The following is a 21,987-nucleotide window of genomic DNA, read 5'->3' on the forward strand; positions in this document are numbered from 1 at the left end:
TAATTTCACAAGAATGGGGAAACATAATTAAATATAAACTAATATGAGAAAGATTTGGCTATTATTTTTTGACTTACAAGCAAAATATCAGCTAACACTGTGATGTAGTAGCCAGAAAAGTGATAGACTGCATTAAGATAGAAAAACAGAGAGAAAGGCCAATTAATCTACTGATTCGTCTATAGACAGACTATTTATTAAATGCTTATTCTGTTTCAGTAATCATGCTTATCCCCAGGAGTAAGAATGAAAGGAGGAAGGCAGTCTCTATATTTAAATTTACATTCTATTGGAGGAATTCATAAAAAAAGAAACAAATGGGGGTGGGCGGGAAAAGATATCAATACTGAGAAATGGTTGAGAAGTTTGGAGAACTGTGAAGGATTAAGCTTGATTGACTTGGGATTTTCTCAAAATGTTACTTCTGGGGACAATTCAACAAGCAGAGGTGGTCACCAAAGGAGTATAAGTAAAAAAATGTGCTTGGAATGTAAAAGTATCATTGGATTCTTCCCTGGTCAAACCTGGTGGCCAAAGAAATATAAGTGAAGTATCATGTCTGGATCTAGGAAAGTGATGATACCACCACTGGGCTTTTCCCTGGTCAAACCATATATGAAGTATTGCATTTATTTTTGGTACCACATTTTTGGAAGGACCAAGCTACAAAACAGACATCATCTAGGAGAAATTTCATTGCAGGAGGAGTCAGAATACCTGTGTTTGAATTCAAGGATAAGGACTCCTTTGTCTCTGAATCTAAAATGCTGTGATCAAGAAAAGAGTAACTGAGATGGAGAAGTACCTTGGCATAATTCTATATGAGGCCAATTGAAGAAACTAGACAGAATGTTTTGAAAAGGGTAAACTTAGTTGTGGGAGAAATATAGCAAAGAGTCATGGGTAGCTGTTTTCATATATCTGAAGGTTATATTTCATATATTATTTCATGTATCTGAAAGTTATATCAAAACTTTGAAAGTTTTAATTCCTTTTGTTTTTTTTTTCCTCTGGAGGGGGGACTAGGAGCATCAGGTAGAACTTGCAAACTCAAATTTATGCTTGATGTAAGGAAAAATGAGTTTAGAAGATAATGAGTTCTCCACTGAATATCCTTAAGAAATGCTGTGGAAAAAATTTTTATGTGACTTTGGTTTGAATGAGTTTGAATGAGTTTCCCCTAAGATTCTGTAATACTCTGGAGACAAACTCAGGGAAAAAGTTAAACTAAAGAAAATAGTGCTGGCTCTAAATATAGGAAGAGAAAGTTAATTCTTTGATTTGGCAAAAAAATTTTAAAAAACATTTTCCCAGGGGCCAGGAATTCCCATCACAGAAGTCATTTGTTTGGGTTAAGGTATCATTTCAAAATTTCTCATTACTATTAGTAGAAAGAACACTGAATTTGCAATCAAGAATCAAGTCCTAATATATTAATATTTATTATAATATATATATATATAAATATATTATCTAAAATTTAGATAAATTACTCAACCACTCTAGGCCTCAGAAAGGATAAGACTAGATGACATCTAAGGTACAATCAAAATTTAAAATATTTTTTGGGGGGGTCAGCTAGGTGGTGCAGTGGATAGAGCACTGGCCTTGGAGTCAAGAGGACCTGAGTTCAAATTTGGCCTCAGACACTTAAATAATATCCTAGTTGTGTGACCTTGGGCAAGTCACTTAAACTCACTGCCTTGCCCCCCCAAAAATATTTTTTTCATACACTTATGTTGTGTATCACACAGGATGGAAAATTTTGTGTTGTGAGAAGGTAGGTCATAAAGGAAAAACGGGACATTGAAAAAGAGAATAGGTACGGGTGAGAATGAGGACAGTGTTGATAAATGTATAACAATCAGATCTATGAAAAAGATATGAATGCACAATAAACTTCTAAGTTTAATCTACATTATTAACATTTTGCTCATCAGTTTCTCAGATCTAGATAATTAATAAAGTAAAAGAAATCAAGCATGTCCCAATTTCTTAGGTTTAACATTAAAAATTTAATGAAAAGCTTATCAGCTGCCTCTAGCATACACTTGATGAGAACTTACATGAGTATAAAGATATGGATGGGTTTTCTTCTGTGCCATTTATACTTGGACTCACCACTACATTTATTTGGAATGTCTGATATTCTAGAAATTTTCTTACCAAATTTTTCCTCTTAGAAGTGATTTGTTGAGCTAAAATTTAATTCAAAAAAGAGAGTCAGGTCTAATTATGGGTAGTCTTTAAACTAATCAAGGACATTTTTTTCCTCTAGGCCTAGTGTTTATATTATATTATTTATATTATATTATAATATTCATATTATATTTTCAAAGAAGGTAATATTTAAATCTTCTGATCTATAGATATTGAAAATGTCACTTTAGAATTTAATGAGGGAATTTTCTTTCTAATTTTCCTTGAATGAGCAGCCATAGTTAATATATAACTTTTAAGCACTTGAAATTTTAGGGAGTTTAATCCTTTATATCTGACTTGCATTCCAATTCAACAAATTACTGTCCTCTTGATGTAAGAGGAGTTAAAAAATTATGAGTGGCAAAAGATATTTAACCTAGCACTTTCAGGGTATTAAATCAATATCCCTTAGAAATATTGAAAAAAAAGAGAACCTTGAAATATTGACAAATTTTTTGCACTTTGCATTATTTAATTTCTTTAATTTCCTGCCAAGATAGGTGAGTTAATCAATATGAATAAGGACATGCATAGAGGGCCAAAGGCAAATTGAACTGGAGTCAAATAATCCATGTTAATGATATTCCAGAAGGGAGACTAGTGAGGTCATTTTCATATCAATCTGAAACTGCTAAATTTATTCAAAAAATATGGTGAATATAGTTCTAATAAAGTCTAATATAGAAAAAAGAATGATTTATGATGATTTGAGCAAGACATTTCCCAACTCTGTGAGGTAAGTATTGTGAATATTACCAACTTCTTCATTGAATCGATTAGGAAATAAAAGGGAAAACATTACAATGACTTGCTGAAAAATCAAGAAACTGGAAAAGAACAGATTTAGTACATAATAACAAGTCTCTGGATTCTCATTCTAATGTGGTTTTGAATCTGACAATGGAAATTAATGGAGATCATAGAAAAGTAGGGTGGGTGAAATCTTTCCTGGTTGTAATTGTCTCTGGCAGAGGGTGATAGAGAATGCACATTAATATTTTTTTGGATATCAATGTCAGACTTGGCTTATGACCTTACTCACTGATGACCGGCAGAGTTGTTTATTGAAATCCCTTCCTTCTTTTAAGACCCAAATAAAATACTATTTCCTCATATAATCTGTCCTCTTCCTTGTAGTGTCTTTAGCTTTTTCCATGTTCATTGTCTGTTTTGTGTCTGTTTTGTTCTAAATACTGAAATTACAAAGAAAGGTAAAAGACAGTTCCTTGCCTCAAGAAGTTTGCAATCTGTTGTTGCAATTATTTGTATAAGTGCCTCATTTCTCCTCCTAGACTGAGGGTGTTTTGGGTAAGATGAGATGCCTGCTAAAGTTTTCTAATTCAAAACTGGTTATACTTTAAAAGTAGAGACTGTGTCTTACTCATTTTGGTGATTTGTCCCTATCCCTTTTCCTTATGCACCTATCATGAATCTTTTGTCCACAGAGGGTATTCAACAAATGCTTTGGTTTACTGAATTAAATGGGAAGAAATGTACACCACTGTATGTGGCAGACAACCACAATCTTTTCAGAAAGAAAAACTGAAGAAGAAAATCTCATAAGAAATTCACTAGATATTGAGTAACATTGCTATAGGACTCTTCTTACAACCAGACAGAATAGTAGTAATATTTGATATAGGTGGGAAGGCCAACTACCAAAAGTGGGGACACTTTCTGAAATTCCACCAATAAAGAGCCATTTCTTCAAGTCACTCTCCCCAAAGTCCTGTGAAAACTATATACTACTACTAGGGAAGCTAGTATAATGGAAAAATAATCAGAAAAGCTCAGCAAAGAGGGGGAAATAACCACCTGAACCAGAATAAGGGTTGCTATAATAATAGTCCATAGACTTGATGAGATGAAGTCATGGCTCACTGCCCTATGCAATAATAGGTTCTTGGACAAAGTAGAAAAAGCACAAGACTAGAATTAAAAGGATTCATGTTCTGATCCCATGTCTGCCACTGACCTACGACACTTCTATAGACCTCATTGCTTAACTTTATCAAGCCTCAGCATGAAGGGATTAGACCAATCTACAACCTACAACCTACAGTCTACAAAGGTACTTAATGAACTCCAAGGTGTCTCCTTGATTTGATTTTTTTTTTAATGATTCAATGATTGATAGTACAGAAACAACACTCTGTGAAGGTTTACTTATCAATATTGTGCAGGTAGATTGTGGGAGTAGGGCAGGAAATGCTGAAGGAGAGTGTTGTTATGGGAGCTATTGTACTGCTTTATGTGTATTAAATATCTCAATAATAGCATCTTTGTTCTATGCCAGCTTTGGACCCAAATCCGCGGAACTACCTTTTAGTTAGTTCTCTGTGTTTGGCTATATTTCCCTTTCAACCTATTTAACTGATGAAGTCATTGAATCTTGTGGCAGTATTTCACTATCACTATGGCTGAGAGAGTAAAGAAGTTTACAAGAAAGACAGGTGGTCAGAGACCATCAGTGGAATGAGAATCCAAAGGGGACCCCCTTCCCTGAGTGGGCAATCACGAAAGGGAGGGAGTAGTTAAAGAGCTTGGTTTGATCTGTGAGTTTTCAGATTTTTCAATTGAAGTTGTGTGAAGTGGATTGAGTTAGAAGATTTATGCTGATGGTGATGAACTGAAATGGCTGCAGGAGGGTCTGAGTAATTGGAAAGAATTAAAAAAGAGACAGTGAGAGATTAGTAAAGTCATGAGACTGCAAGTATTAAGACCTCTCAAACAAAGGGGAGTTGTTCAGGAGAGTATGGAAGAGTTGAGCATCAGTGTAAGGATGGAAAGAAGGAAATAGTACCTGGGATGAGAAGGGGAACAAGTCTAGGGGAAAATACTCATAAAGAACAGAAAACAGGGCAGCTAGGTGGCACAGTGGATAGCCCACCAGCCATGGAGTCAGGAGTACCTGAATTCAAATCTGGCCTCAGCACTTAATAATTACCTAGCTGTGTGAACTCAGGCAAGCCACTTAACTCCATTTGCCTTGCCAAAAAAAAAAAAAATAAAAGAACAAAATAGTAATCATAGGTTAAGGAAGAAGTCAGAATGCAATCCACTTTATAAAGTGCCTACTATGTAAAGGGGACTGTTGAATCCTGGAGATACAAAGGCAAAACATAAATAAGCAACCACACCAAAAAACAAACAGCTCTGGTTCACAAAGAAATCATAATTTAAATTATATTTATCCTCTCTACCATATATACAAATATAAACTTGGGCAAAGCACTTGTTCCCTGCTCCCCATTTCTATTTCTTCATTCATAAAAAAGAGGGGGTTGGACTAGATGGCTTCCAATATCACTTTCTGTTCCAAAACTATAATTAAATGACCCTATCAATCAGTCAATGAACTTTTTGTCATAATCAAACCTTCATCTAGAAATGTATATAACAGTTCAGAGCAAAGGAGAAACTGTACTTCCCCCAAGTCTCAATATCAGATAAGAAAACTCATACAATTGAAATTTCAGGATAAGAAGACCAATAGGATGCAGAAGCAATGCAAATACCTAAGTTACATACTAATTGACAGATTGTTTCTATCCAAAACATTCTCAAGTCACGTTTTCTGTGGGGAAGCTATAGACAATGTGAGATAGAATTCTCTGTCATAACTAAGACAAGTTCTTGATCCACCAGGGCAGACATTAACCAAAGAAAGAAATCAAGGTAGATAGAGAAGAACCTCCTCCTTCCATAAATTCTTAGGAGCTGGTCTATCAAAGGAAAAATACTCATAGTTGAAGCAGGATCTAAAAGGAATATAGATCCTCTAACAACTTAGCTATCAATTTCATTTTCAAAATATTTTTAATAAAATGCAATAGTTGAAATGCTAGGAAATAGAATATTTGGCAGAAATAGCTACAGACCAAATGATAAATAACAAGGAAAGGGAGGGCTAAGGGACTTAGCATATACTAGAATTCAGGCATCAGCATGAGATTTGTAATATATACTATATAATTACATGACAACAGTATGAAAAATAGATGGGGAAGATAATGTGTTAAATATGTTACTTATATGTAAGAAAAGTAATAAATAAGATCCAGTAACAGAATTTGGAATAATAGCTAGAGATAGTTAGAGGCACCATGACGAGTATAAAATGTTAAAATTCCCTGAGGTTCAAAAGAATAGACCCAGAGACTCTGAGGAGATCTGAGCAATATAATATAATAGACATCACTAATATATAAAGCTTCAATCCAAGGTTCAGGAGTATAACCCTGAAAAAGTAAGACATGGGGGAAATTGCCTGCATCATTAAAAGTTCCCATATATCATTAAACCCATAGCATCATTCCAAATAAATATTTGCAATTGATTCTTAGCTCTTAATATTTATTTCATCAACATTTATAGTTTTATTTTTGAGGCACTTTAATATAGTCCCTTATTTGACCCTCATAATCACCCCGTGAGATAAGAAGATGAGAATAGTGAGGCAGAATGAGCTGTCCAATATGACCTGGAGAGCTAAAAGGGTTAGGGTTCAATCCAGTTTTTCTAGATCCCAGTCTAATGTCTTCCTTTATTTGTCAAATTCAGAAAAGGAATAAGACAAGTATTATACTTATCCTGTAGGAGTAAGGGTGATAACCTAGAGCTCAGAGGCATTGGATTATAGATCATGGAAGTACGGATGTCAAGATAAAGAAGGAATCTTAGATAATAAATTCTTATTTTAGGGATAAGGAAATTGAGGTATGGAGAGGCAAAATTTACTTACTCAAGGTCACATATTTGAATTGACTACACCATATTTCCTCTTACTGGCATTGCCCTTTAAACATGTAGGAATTTACAATACCTTGAGCATGGAAAAATGCAAACCTTCAGGTTTTGTTTTGCTTTCCCATGATAAGAAAGGAAAAATATAAAACCCCCAAACCAATATTAGTCACAAGACTTGGTGTCCTTGAGCAACTCACTTTACCTCTGAGTTCTCATTTATCTCACCTGAAAAAAATAAGGTGGGATTAAGTGACTTTTAGGTTTCCTTATATCCCTAAATCCTGTTTCTATTATCTTTTAAGTATTCTAGATATTTTTAATATCACATAAAGATTGCAAACAGTATCAATAGGAAAATGGTTGAATTATTGACTTTTCTGCCATGAATTAGACCTATTGGTGTAGTCAGCCATTGTTATTCCTTTCCTAGTAAACCTCCCACTCAGTTCTGAGCATGTTCTGAGCATATTCTAAATAATGTGTTTTGGGACTACAGTAATCAGCTATCTCTAAGTATTAGAACAAAGAGGAAAGAACAGCTCATACTATTATGGGCAATAATAGAATTTGATAAGCTAGGTCCCAGGGCTTTAAAAAACACAAATCATGTAAACAAACTCAATAGCTTTTTTGATAAAACCACAAAATTAGTGCAAGAAGAACCCAGTAGGTGTTCTATATTTGGGTTTCACACTTCATAATCCAGAGCACAAAATGTTTTTTTTTACTTGGCTTGTAAAATGAAATGAAATTTCCAGCATGTGAACACAGTCACAGTGTTTGCAAAGTAAAGTGGGGACAGCAAACATAAACAAATGACAATGCATAGAATTCAGAAGGTCTTAAACTGGGTTTAAGGCATATTATTGAGTATAGCTTTAGTTCCTGATATTACTTATTAATAATATAGAAGCAGCATGATGTAGTGAAAGGAATATCAGGCTAGGAGTTAGAAGATCTGTGTAAATCCCCCTTTTTCTACTACTTACCAATTCTTTTTTTCTGATCTTTCAACTGTATTTTCTATAAAATCATTCATATAATGCACTGGAAAGATTCCCTTAACTTCATTGACTTTCAATTTCCACATTGTAAGTAAATATTAGAATAACCAAATTAACAATGTTATAATGTATGTAGTAAACAGACTTTTAAACATGAAAGATGATAGAAATGTCAGTTGTCCTTAATTCTACTGTGAAAAAAACACAGACCTCAATATGTATATATATATATATACATACATATATATATATATTATGATTATATGTGCATATACATAGTGCTTCTATACATGTAATATATGTACACATACTGCAAATATCACTACTATTACTGACTTAGAAAGTGGTAGTGATTCATATAAGTAAATGACACAAATCAATGAAAGTTCAAGTTTATTTTTAAGAGGTTAACAGTACCATCAGAAGAATAGAGATAAAGTTTTCATTTGAAAGTCTGGGGAAAGAAAAATATAACCAACAACCAAAATCAAAACTATAGGAAGAGGGAAATGAACTAAGAAGAAATAAAGAGCAAGAACAAGAAAATGGGAGAGATGGAAGAAAAAGGGAACAAGAAAGAAAAAAGAGAGAGATTCATAGAAACAGAAAAACAGAAGGTCAGATGGGTCATACTACAAAATGTATGAAAGCACATTCAAGGAAATTCTACATGTAACCCATGTGGATCCCTGAATTTTAATTCAAGCAAAACAAAAGAGCATTAGAGAAAACAATCAGGACTGCCGCAGAATGCTATGGAAGTTCAAATTTCAAATGAGACTAATTTGAATGTTATGCAAAGGAAATTCTACTTTGATCCATACTGAATGAAAGAAATTTTCCCAGTTTCCTCTGTCCATTTTTATCATTTCTTAATGGTTCAACAATATTACATTACATTCAAATGACATAATTTGTTCAGCCACTGGCCAAACAAGAGGACACTCCCTTAATTTGTAGTTTTTGATCACTACAAGAAAAAAAAAAGCTGGAAAAATATGTGTCTGTACACACACACACACACACACACACACACAGAAATTATATATATGAAAAGGAACTTTTTCTTTTCCTTTGTTCAGTATGAAGCAAAAGTCTACTGTCAAAAGGTATCCATTGCTTAGTAACTTTTGGGGTATAGTTCCAAATTACTTTTCCTAATGACTGGAATTCATAGCACTATTAATGCCATCCCAGTGTGCCTGTATCATTTTTCCTCTTTTATCATCTTTCCCAGTCTGATGCATGTGTGTGGAACCTCAAAGTCAACTGATCACTCTTGATGACATGTTTCCACAAATGCTAGTGTCAAAGTTATCCATAATGTCTATTACATAGTGGACACAGAATAAATGCTTATTTTTTTTTAACTTGACTTACTCAGGAATGAAGGTGGGAAAAAACAGCTTCCAGGAACCAATGTAACAGGATGTTCCAAAGATCTTAATGTGGTTTCAAGATTTAATAACCAATAAATAAAATCTAATAGCTTAAAACTTCACTAAGACTTTTAGAATACTCTGTAATAGAAAATTTTCATTCTTTTCTGAAAAAAAAAATCTGAGTTATCCTTGGACCTTTAAAGTCCAAGGAGGTTCCAAAAAACTTAAAATCTTATTAACTAGGCCTAAGTTGCAAAAGGAATGAGCCAGAACTTCACCTCTGTTCTCCAAGTAGGAAATTCCAATAATTTTTTTTACTGGAAAATAATGGGTAGATTTTTTTCAGGGTTTATGTATAATTTCCCTTAGATTTAGATGGACAAAAGAAAAACTAGCATTCTCTCTGGGATCCTAATGATGTAAAGGCTAAGGATGCTGAAAGTGTTTTTCTTTCTTTTCCCTTTTTTTCACTCCTCCCTCCCTTCCTCCCTCCCTCCCTTCCTTCAAGCCTTCTTCCTTCCTTCCCTCCCTCCTTTCCTCCCCTCCTTCCTCCTTCCCTCCCTTCCTCTCTTCCTTCCTTCAAACCTGCCTCTCTTCCACCTTCCTTTCCTCTCTCCCTTCCATCCTTCTTTCCTCCCTCCTTTCCTTCCTTCCTTTCTTCCTCCCTCCCTCCTTCCCTTTATTCCTTCCTTCCTCCCTTCCTTCTTTCTTCTCTGCCTCTTCCTCTGTCTCTGTCTCTTTGTCTCTCCCTCTACCTCCTTCCTTTTTCCTTCTTTCTCTCTGTCTCTCTGTCTCTGTGTCTCTTTCTCTGTCTCTGTGTCTCTGTGTCTCTTTCTCTATCTATGTCTCTCTCTCTCTCTCTCCCCCCCGCCCCAGAGCATTGATTTCCTTCACACAGAAGCTGTTCACTGTCAAAACTCCATCCACTCAATACAGATACTTTCCTAATCTATCTCATATGATCATGGACTAAGAACTTGAGGTGACAGTAGAGATCATCTGGTCTAAGATCTGAAGGTCTCAGAAGTTAAGTGATTCATCCAAGGTCACACATTAAGTGACAGAACTGGGATTTTCAATGCCAATCTCAAGACAACAGGTTAGTACTCTAACTTCAAAACTCATTCCTCTAAATAAGAGTCAGACCAAAATTTACAGTCTTAGAGTAGTAATGTCAAAATCAAATAGAAAAGACATGACTAATTTGTATTAATTTATAGCTAGTTGATATAATGGAGAGAGCACTGGACCTGAAGTCAGGAAGGCATATGAGTTCAAATCTGGCCATAGACATATGTAATAGCTGGGTGACCCTAGGCAAGTCACTTCACCGATTTGCCATTAGTTACTCATTTGTGAAATGAATCAGAGAAGGAAAGGAAATAGCAAACAACACTTGTACTTGCCAAAAAAAAACATCCCAAATGGATCACAGAGTTGAGTTTTATGGAAACAACTCAATAACAATAAAACTCTGTACATAAGGATTCCTGCAGGCTGCATATTAACTTATTTTCAAAATATAATAATGTTTACTGTATTTTCAAATTATGTTAAATAGTCCCAAATCACATTTATGTCTGACTCAAGGCTGTTATGAGCTAAATGTGACCCATGGACTGCAGGTTTAATGCCTCTAACTTAGAGAGTTTAGCCACAAGACACTAAAATATTTAACAATTGTGAAAGTGGGTTAGAGGTGGTGGTGCTTGAACCCTGGTCTTCTTGACCTTTCTCAGTCTTCTAAATTATATTACTTCTTATTTTCTGTATAGCATTACCAAAATAAAAATTAAACATATGAATAACACTCAAAATCAGAATATAGCATATGTTAGTAAAAAAATCACCAATTTCTGTTTAATTAAAATGCCTGTGCAAACCAGTCACACAATCCTCCCTTATCTTTCCAGCACAATGAAGTGTGGTACTGCCTCAACAGTCTTTCTCCAATTGAGTACAGTCTTAGAATATTTAACTTTGGGGTCCTTTTTTCTTTGTATTGACTTTTTTAAATACATACCATTGATTGCTTAAATTGGAATGCAAGGTTTCTATTGTAGTGCTCTAAGGTTTTACACTTCCAGGAACAATCTCACATGTCTGACAACTAAATTGTGGTTTTGGATTGCTGTGATTTCATTTGTGAGATTATCACAACATTTATAACATTTATAAATAAATAAATGCTAGAATAAAAAATGCAGCAAAATACAAAACTAAACTTCGCTGGACACCTTTTATATTTGACATATCATTAAGTTGTCTTCATATAACATGAATATGACATAGTTACCAGTCATGTTGCAGTAAACTTTCAGAGGCCCCAGAGCCCCACTGCCATCAGGATCGATCCAGTAAAAATTTGAGGTTTTGCCTAGGTGTTTATAAGCTTCACAGGAGAGTTCATAGATAGCTGAAAAAACAAACAAACCATAATTGACCTAAGTACAACAAAAACCATAATTCCCTATCAAAATTTCTCTGATTTTTTCCATTTCATATTTACCCAAAATGTCTGTTAAAATATTGCTTAAGACAATGTCTTTTCTCACTTATAATTCTTCCCAATACTCTCAACCTGTTACCTACCCCAAATTAAGTTCAATGGCTTGGCAAATGCATCATATTTGCATACTGTTCTACCCTAAAAACCCAAAGGAAAATAATTCCATTTGAATGACCATGAAATATTCTTGCAAAGCTAACATTTTTTCTGGGCAAACCTGGAAATTATATCAAGCAAATCATTGGATGTTTCTAATTTCTCTCTATTGTCATAATACCAGATGGTACAGCTTTGCAGTTTAGAGTCAATCAATTGATCAATTACTAAACAAATGAAATGTTTGTGTTTTATATGGTTCATCTCCAGTCTAAATTTCATTTCATTTAGTGCTTACCCACCTCGCCTTTAAAAAAAATTAATCTCCTTTTTGTGCTTGGCTTAATTTTTTAAAAAATCCATAAGGGAAGGGAGGTCCTACTAAGTTATAGATAATCAGGTTAAAGATGACTATCCTTTGAGATATCAGCCAGATAAGGAACTGAAAGAAATAAGAGGCTAAAGAAAGCTAACTCTATTAACACAGATAATGTATTCCCAGCTCTCCTTTTCTCCAGGAAAAAAGAAGTGTAAAAGAAATACCCCCCTGGATAATTTTATTTGTTACAGGTGCTTTAATTGCATCAAATCTCTCTTTCACAGAAAGAGAGACACTAATGTAATTAAATTATATGTTCTTTTTAGTTGTTTTCCTTCTTGTTCCCATGCTGAGGTTGACGTATTTTTCTCTTTTCAAAGGGACTGCACCTGTTTTCCAGAAATAAAAGGTGGCCATCTATATTTCTTCTTGATAGAAGTTCTTTAAGAATTTTGTAGAGAAAACTTTTTAACAGCTCTGGATTGGCATTTTAATGGCAAATAAATTTATTTTTTTAAGTTCACATGTGCACATTTTCTGGCAAAAAAAAGATTCTAGTACATTCACTTTAATAATCTTTGGAAAATGCACATAAGATGCCTTAATGTGATGTTCTGTGAAACAGGAAGAGATGGAATTTGGTGAATCATTTTTTATTTTTGGTTTTCATCTCTCCTCTTCCTTTGTGGAGGCTTGCTTTTTGCCCTTTGTTCTTTGCCTTACTCCCACATTGGTACTCAACCGCATCAATCCCTGGGGATAGCATCTAGTGCTTAAAATTCTATTCCTCTATGTTTCCCACCACCATTTTATCTTTTTTTAAAAAAAAAACTTCCTTGACAAACTACCTTACAATTTTCACAGTTTTCTCATATCTTTAAAAAATTAATCTTTGAAAGGTTATTTCTATCTTTTCTAGCTTCCGTGCTATTTTCCCTTCTTTAGTGATAAAATTTCTTGAATAAGTAGTTGACACTTGCTGACATTTTAAGAAAAATGAGTTTTTAAAAATATTTTTTATTTTTTCCAAGCTTCTCTGAATGTCATAAATGTGAACATTCTTCATCTACTTGGTTTTTCCTGCTTTGGTGGTCAACCCAAACTCTTGAATTAAAGATCTTTAAAGATTCAGGAGATTATGGGACTTGATATAGTATAAAATTATTCTCAATCAGGAACATATAGAGGACCACAAACACAAATATTTTCTCTTCAACTTAGACTCAGTGATGAATATCTTCTATCCCAGTAGGGATCCAGTTCCTTGTTTTATACTTTGCTTGAAATTTATGAACAAGAGATGATTAAATGGTTTTATTTATGCTATTTCATCTTTCAAGCAATTTTGAATCCTTGTGCAGATAGGAGATACACTGATAGAAGAGAACCTTCAAGGAAGAGATTAAGATTTTTTTGTGTACACTTTTGCTAGCAGTAGCCTGGACCTATTCTGGGAATAATCTTAAGTAAATAAAAAGAAATATATGATGGTACAAAGGACAATTGAAATGTAGTTATCAAAACCAATTCAAGTTCACAGATCTGGGTTAAAAAAACCCTGCTTTGATTCTGTCCTACCAAATTACATGTTTTTAAATAATAATAAACACAATGAGATCTTATGTTCTCTACATCTTTCAATTGTGAAAGTCAAGATGTGGTTCATTATTGTAAATACATATGTGTATATATGCATTTTATATATATTTGCAAAACCCTACCTATTCACTGCTAATATCATCATATAGGATGTCTTCAATGAATATATGGATGATATGAATAAGCAGGATTATAGGTTGTTGGGTACTGATATTCCTGATGGTGTGTCTCTTTCTTTGGAATTAATAATGTTTGAGACTTTTGTCACAGCTCCAGGATCTTTCATTCCTTCACATATTTTGTAAATCAATTTTCAACATTTCCAGAACTGTGTCACCTATTTATAGCACAGAACTCTTATATGTATACTTGGTTCTATATATGCTCCATCACTTCCATATTACATGTGGTACATTTCCCATTTTTTTCTCATCAGTATCATTTCTACCTCCTCAGAAATGGTCAAATTAGAGTTCAAATGTGGTGATTATTGTTGGTGAAAAAAAGGAAATTATGAAAAATTCTTGAAGTTCTGTTTCATTTTTCATATTTGTTGTCCTCTCTCAATTTTTATCCTTTATCTACACCTGGACAAGTTTGCTGAGGTGGATCTTTTGTAAACTGTATTGAAATCTATTCTACCCTCCAACTCCTTTTCCCTGTACTGAGGTGACAGTGTTCATGATTATCCATTATGCTTCATAAGATTTCATTAAAAAGAATCTATTTTAAACCACTGTTGCTTCTGACAGACACTTCTTTTTGTTTGCCATTTCAGTTAAGCCCTGTGTTATCAAGATTCTTTTTATGCTTTGAATTTTATTGCAATTGATTAGTACTGGTTAAACTTTAGTATCAAAGTATAATTAATGTTAGCATAATTTTTGCTGTCCATTATCTCTCTTACTTATCAGTCATTCACTTAAACATTTCACATTCCCACACCTAATAAAATGATCTAACATCCACATATTCAAAAACCTTCAGCGCCTCCTTTTTGTCTATAGGAAAAAGTAATCTAGTTGGTCAATAAACATCTAAGACATTAGGCTAAGAAATGGGGATACAAAGAAAAGCCAAAAAAAAAATGGTCCCTGCCTTCAAGGTTAATGAAAGAGATAAAATGAAAACCATCTAGAACAAATAAATTGAAGGACATACTAGAGTTAGTAGAATAATTAAAATTGTCTATAAATTGAATACAGTCAAAAGACTTAAGTAGATGGCATGGAGAAGTATTAGAAAAGACTTCCAATAGAAAGTGAGATGTTAGTTGGAACTTGAATGAACCGGGAGACCAGAAGATAGGAATGAGGAGGTAGAGTATATCAGGCAAGGAGACAACTAGTGAAAAATGCCCAGAACTTGTGGTTAAAGTGGCTAATTCAAGAAACAGTAAAGATGCCACTATAGATCAAAGTATATTTGGAGTTTTGATGTATAAGAAAACTAGAAAAGTAGAGTGGAACCTCATTTACATGATAGGCAGGTAGTCAATAGGAATTTTTTGCTGTTTGTTTACACTGAAAGAAGGAATCACTGATGACCATTCACTTAAAGGAAGACAAATCAAATTGTAGGCAATGGAAACTATTCTACCATAATATCCTCTTGGAAACATACAAAAGTTTAGGGGCAAAATGTTGAGTTTAAAAAACTACAATATATGTCCTGTGTTTTTTTAAGAATTAAAAGTTCAGACAATGCTCTATATAATCTGAATGCTCTATATAATCTGAAAAGCATTCATAAAATTAGAGTTGGATTCTAGAGACTGTTGATGGTTCAAAAGATAACTGTTGAAGAATCTGAACAATCAAAAACCTGAATACTAAATAGTTGACTAATCAGCTCTTGAATATTGGCAAAGCAATTGGACTGAGGGTAAAATAAAGTCCATTGATTATTGGCAAGGTAATTTTTTTCCCTTTTGGAACTTCTGGTCCTAGATTAAATATCTAAAATTATTCTACCTTTCTGATAAGAAGTCCAGGTAGCTCAATATTAATACTGTGTCAATGAGTTTCAAATCATGCCAAAAATTCAGATCTGAAAAATCATTAATACCATGTGTAGTCTGTAAATTTACCCCCTCCTCATCAGCATGACTAAATTAGATGACACAGGAAAGATACCTTCCTTAAATATTTGTGGAGCATCTACCATGTGTCTCTTCCCATCTATCACCCTGCTAAACAAACATGCCATCATATATCCCAGACTGTCTGGAGCAAGTTTTCTCATTAGGATTTTTGGAGTTTGTTAATCAAATCCTTCTTTAAAATTTCCACTCATAGCAGCTATCCCTAATTCAAGCTGGTCCTCAAATGATGATTCATTTACATATTTCAACATTTACTTAAATTCAACAAAAAAGTATACAAAGCATTTTTCATTAACTCCTTAAATTTAACACTTATATGATTTTTAAAAAGTTTATGGAAGAACTTCACAATTTCTTATAGGCTGTTATTTTATATTATATGGATATTAAAATTCTGTTGCTTGATGATCATTAATATCACAAAACTGGAACTTTTAAAAAAATTTTTTGCAAGGCAGTGGGATTAAGTGATTTGCCTGAGGTCATACAGCTAGGTGATTATTGGTGTCTGAGACTAGATTTGAACTCAGGTCCTCCTGACTCCAGGGCCAGTGCTCTATCCACTGAGAATGGAATTTTTTTAAATAAAAAAAAATGCTGAACATGATAGAGCACTTCTGAGTTAGCAGGTCCCTTAAGGACAGGAGTTCTGAGTGATACAAGATAAGCAGGCTACTTTCATTAGGTGCAGCATTAATATGGAGAGCCTTTGGTGGATAGAAGGGGTAGTAGTAGTCAGATGAACTTAGAAGAGTTCAGAGATTTTGTTCTAATCTCAATGAACAAGGTAGAGATAATTCATCTTTAAACAAACATTTAATATGAATTTAAAAAGCAATAAAGATCCCTTTCCTAGATGCAAGATATTACAAATCTGTGACTTTGTAGAGTTTCCTTATATCCCCACATGACTCCCACCAACCTGATGGGGAGGTGGTACCTGTGCAGCTATCACATTTCACAAAGCCCTTTGTTTATAAATATGCATGGAAATCAAGAGATTAATAGTGAACTATTTAGACAGAATATAATTGGACAGAATTTTTATACCAAAGTTCATTCTTTGCTACTACACACTGTTCATGTGGTGATGGGGAAGACCACGTATAAGGAGGAGAGGCAGACATCAGGTCATAACTCTGTATAACATGGTCTCTATGCTCATACCTTCCACCCTAAAAACAGGTTCTAATGTATCAAGGCACTTCCCAAATACTGTGTTTATAACGCTGACCAATTTACTCATTCTAATATTTCCCCACAGGGTCTATCTCCTCTCTAATATCATTAGACAGCATACCAAGAATATGCTGGCTCCTTCTTGCTGTAATGCTAATAGCCTTTATTCCTGTGTCCCAAATACTAATCAATGTATATCATTCAACAAATGATTTCCAAATGTCCCACTCCCCCTGCAAAAAAAAAAATGCTTTTCCCCTTGAGTTGTTTCTGCTCAGTTGGAGATAGGAAGGAATCTTCCATTAGATACTCTTGCATCTCTCTTGCTCCCTTTCAGCCCCATAGTCTCAAGTTCCTAAGAAGGTACATAATAGGATGCTTAGTTTCTTCCAAGCTGTGCCTTGGGATGTAGTGGATGCAAGGATAGTGGGCCGTTCCTGGACTTGTGATCTTAGGATGATTCCTTTTTATGAGTGTCAGTTAGTAAGAAAAAAATCTATGACTAGAAGGAGAAGCACCTCTGGCTCTGACCCCAGCTGCCATTCTGACAAATTTTATGTTAGATCAGTCTTAATAGCCACCCTTGGAGGCATCTGGCTCCACCATGAACATATAAGCTGTGTTTAGATGCAATAAAAAATGTACATCCATGAAGTCTACATTGCCAAGAAGGATCCTTTTTCCTTGATAATGCATTTTCTGGATAAAAACGCTAGACAAAAAGTTATTTAGTAGAAGGAAAATCAGACCAGGAATTAGGACACTGATGTACTAATAATAGTAATAAATAATAATAGTAATATAAAAATAAATAGTAAAATAATAATAAATTTCAGTATTCTACAGAATACAAAGCAATCCCTTTCAAACAATTCTCAAATTTGTTTTGACAATTTTCATTTTCAGTTCTGTTTCTGCAGTTCATTTGACAGATGAAAAAACTGAGGCAAACAGGATTAAGTTTGCTCAGGGTCACAGAGTTATTGTCTAAGGCAATGTTTGAACTCAGGAAGGTGAGTCTTCCTGATTCCACACCTGGCCCTCCCTCCATTACATCACAAAGGCACAGAATTACTATTACTGACTCCATTTTACAAATGAAGTAACTAAGGTTCAGAACTTGTCCACAATCAATCAGCTAGTAAATATTAGAATTGGGAAAAGGATTTAGAGGATTTGGGAAGAAAAAAAAGCTGAATCTGGGGTCAAGAGATATTAATTCAGATATCAATTTTGTAGCACATACTTATGTTTACTTCTCTGCCTCAGTTTCCTTACCCAGAAAAGAAATGGTTTGGAGTACGTTATCTCCCAGGTTTCTTTCAATTCAGATTCTTTATTCATTACTCATTCTATCTCTGCCACTAAACAGCCATGTGGCCATTAGAAAATGATATCAGCTCTCTGGGGTCTCAGTTTTCCCATTTGTAAAATGAGTAATTCTAAAAATTAAACAAAAATAGCTTTGTTCAACTCTTTAGTATTCTAGAACACAGTGATAAAGACCTAGACACATTCAATCAAATGTTTTTAGAGTGGATTACTAATACAAGTCAGTTCAAGATATTACTAACTGCAAGCATAAGGAAAGTCTCTGTCAGAGACTGAGAGCATTTCTTACAAAGTCTTAAAAATTCACAGAATGGGCATAGTGGGGCATAGTGATAAAATCTATAAGTCAGAAAGAATGCACAAGTAGTTCATATTTCTGGGTAAATGCTATGAATTTACTAAAACAGAGGAAAAAACTTTATACTTAAGAAATGAAGATTTTTATTTCTAATAGTTTAATATAAAGCTAAAAACCACGGATTCTGAAAAGTACAATAAAATCATAATGTAATATTTTACTCTTATTCTTGAATTCACATCAGTTTATCTATGTACTCAATCACAGTCATACCTTTTCGTACATGGAGGGTGACCATGAGCAATTACTCTAATGCTCTTTTATTTCACTTATAAGTATTTGTTTCACATTGGTTTACAGGGACGATATAGTAAATTTCATAAGAGAAGAGACCGCATTTAACCTAAACTTTGTAATCTCCCCCCAATGCTTAGAACATTTCTCTATATAAAAGTGTTTTGCTGTTATAATCTCCTGAAGAATAGGAATAACTGTCAAAGAATATCAGGGAAAGGAGATCTTGATGGCAGGAAGCAGAGAACTAGCCCACCATCCCTGAGGGCCACAATGCTGGCTGGAAGCAAATGACAGTGACAGAAAGATGGAATCAGAAGAGCCAACCTTGAAGACCTTCAATAAAATGACACCCAAGGTAGTATGAGTATCTGGAAATAGAAAGGTCTCTAGTGAAACAGAAAGGAGTTCTTTTGCCTTTCAACAGGCTCAGGTGTGAATTTTTTCCAACATTCTTCACTCTTCAAACAAATCCAGTTTTATGTTTACTCTCTTGGAAGTTTAAAAATTTGTAAGGTTTGTTGATAGCCATCTTTTGAGGAAATGTGGATATTAATAGGGGTTGCTAGAGGGCACTGTGGATAAAACACATGGCTTGGAATCAGGAAGACTCATCTTCCTGAATTCAAATCTGACCTCTGATACTTAGCTGTGTGACCCTGGATAAGGCACTTCACCTCATTTGCCTCAGTTTTCTCATCTGTGACATGAGCTGGAGAAGTAAATGGCAAATCATTCCTGTATCTTTTCTAAGAAAACCCCAAATAAGGTCATGAAGAGTCAGATACAACTGAAATTATTGAACAATAATGGATATTAATACTTCCATCTATCTCCTTCATTGCTGTAAATGGTATGAAAGGTCCCCAAATTAGACAAGTTTTGGAGAGAGAGTTTGATCTATAGATTACAATGATGAAAGATTATCATTGATCATCAGTGCACCTACCTAGTATTAAGTTGAGTAATACATATTAGAGGCTTTCCCAGAAACAACAGAGACCTTTTTTGGTTTACAACAAAAAGAAAAATAGGAGTTATTGACTGTGTACAGTTTTCCTAGGGTAAGCTAATTCTCTTTTTTTACTGGATTCATTATAATGACTGAGTTACCTTCAGATATTAACCTGGCTTCTCTAACAAGTTTTACTATTAGGAAGAGAGAGGTTCCATATTAAATGACTTGTCTTATACCAATCATTATGAGGTCAGGGTCTTGAGCTAGTTTTCCAGAGACTGAATTGCCCGTGGTTAAACTGACCATTGTGGTTCCACATGAACAGAGCTACAAGATGAGACTTTTGAGGTAAGAGAAGCAGCAGTGACCCAGGGAGCCCCGTTTCTCTTCCCCAAGCATTCTCAACTACAACATTGCAATTATTTTGTTCATTAGCACAATGCAAGTGTATAATAGTGCTGTCCTCATTAGCACTTAAATATTAACCTCATCTATTCTCTGTCTCTTTGGGATTTTTTTTTTGGTGGGGGCAAAGCTTGAATGTGTGGTTTGAGTAAATTGCAAGATCTCCTCCAGGAATAGTTATATAATTATTGGCACAAAGAAAATTCTGTAGTTTGTTTAATCACTTATTCTTCAGGCTAATATGTGGAATTACCCTGTGCCATTCTCTCTTTATAACAATTATTCCTTTGTGAAGTAATATTAATTAGAAGCTCACAATAGATTGTTGTCCCCCTAAATCTAGAGGAGACTGGGGATTCTGGAGAAGGGAAAGAAAGTCAGAGTCTAGACTATTCCCAAGTTCCCAAGAAAGCAAAAGTTTCTAATTATTTGTATATGACAAGCTCTGCAGCAGACAAATTCCTGAAATTAGGAAACCAGCTGCCTTCACAGAATCACAGAAATTGAGAGGTTGAAGTGACCTCAGTGGACATCCAATATGTCACAGACATAAAAGAACTCTACTAAAATTTTTTGTGACAAATTGTCACCCAACTCCTGAAGACCTCTTGAGGCAGGACATGTCACTTAGGGGATAGTTCTGTTATTAATTTTTTTCTAATACCGAGAATAAATTTGCCCCTATGCAACCTCTACCTGAATCTCCCCTTTGAGATTCAGTGAAAGAAGACTAATGATTTACCTAGCAGCCATTGAAATACCTCAAAAGAGCAAAGATGCCAGTCGACCCTCCAGTCTTCCTTTCTAATTAGCAGCTCCCCATGTACTATGGATTCAACAACTTTCACTATCCTGGCTTCCCTCCTCTAGATTCAGCTTTATCAATAATAGTCTTTTTAAATGATGGGCCCTTGAACTAAACACAATATATTAGATGAGGTCTGAAGAGAAGAGGGTAGAGGAAGGCTATCACCTCCCTATTCCTGGAAGAATATGCATTTCTTAAATGCAGACCAAAATCACATTCAGTTTGTCTTCAGTACTGGCCGAACCTGAGCTTACCTGTCACCAAAACCTCAGAAGTAATGTCTATCTATGCCTCCTCCATCTGATACCTGTAAAACTGATTCTTTGTACTCAAGTAAAAATTTTACACTGATATTTAAGAAATTTCATGCTCCTAGAATTATTCTAATGCTCCTTCCACATCTCGAATCTGGCTTTCACTATTAACCAATTAATTATGTTTCCCTGCTTCATATCATCTGCAAACTTTGAAACCATACTATATATTGTTGTTGTTGAGCTGTTTTGTTTTTGTTCGACTCTTCATGACCCCATTTCTTGGCAACAATACTGGAGTAGTTTGACATTTTCTTCCTCAGCCCATTTTTACAAAAGGGGGAACCCAGGCAAACAGGGCTAAATGACATGCCCAGGATCATATATTTAGTAAGTATCTGAAGCTAACTTTGACCTCAAGGATATGAATCTTCCTGATTCCAAGCCCAGTTGTCTATCCACTGCCCCAACTAGCTACCCTAATATTGTTTATTC

The 21,987-nt window shown here is 34.6% G+C and overlaps 1 protein-coding gene across 1 annotated transcript in view; it reads right to left on the reverse strand.

The window, feature by feature from the left end:
* The window catches only part of CNTNAP2 (contactin associated protein 2), a 2,968,630-nt gene that overhangs the window by 1,049,220 nt on the left and 1,897,423 nt on the right, over positions 1–21,987 (reverse strand). Inside the window, exon 12 of the mRNA XM_074193472.1 lies at positions 11,634–11,753. Within this exon, the coding sequence (XP_074049573.1) occupies positions 11,634–11,753 (120 nt within the window). The remainder of the gene's footprint in view (positions 1–11,633; positions 11,754–21,987) is intronic.

The sequence above is a fragment of the Macrotis lagotis genome, chromosome 7 (genome assembly GCF_037893015.1).
Source record: "Macrotis lagotis isolate mMagLag1 chromosome 7, bilby.v1.9.chrom.fasta, whole genome shotgun sequence".
In the NCBI taxonomy this organism is placed as follows: Eukaryota; Metazoa; Chordata; class Mammalia; order Peramelemorphia; family Peramelidae; genus Macrotis; species Macrotis lagotis.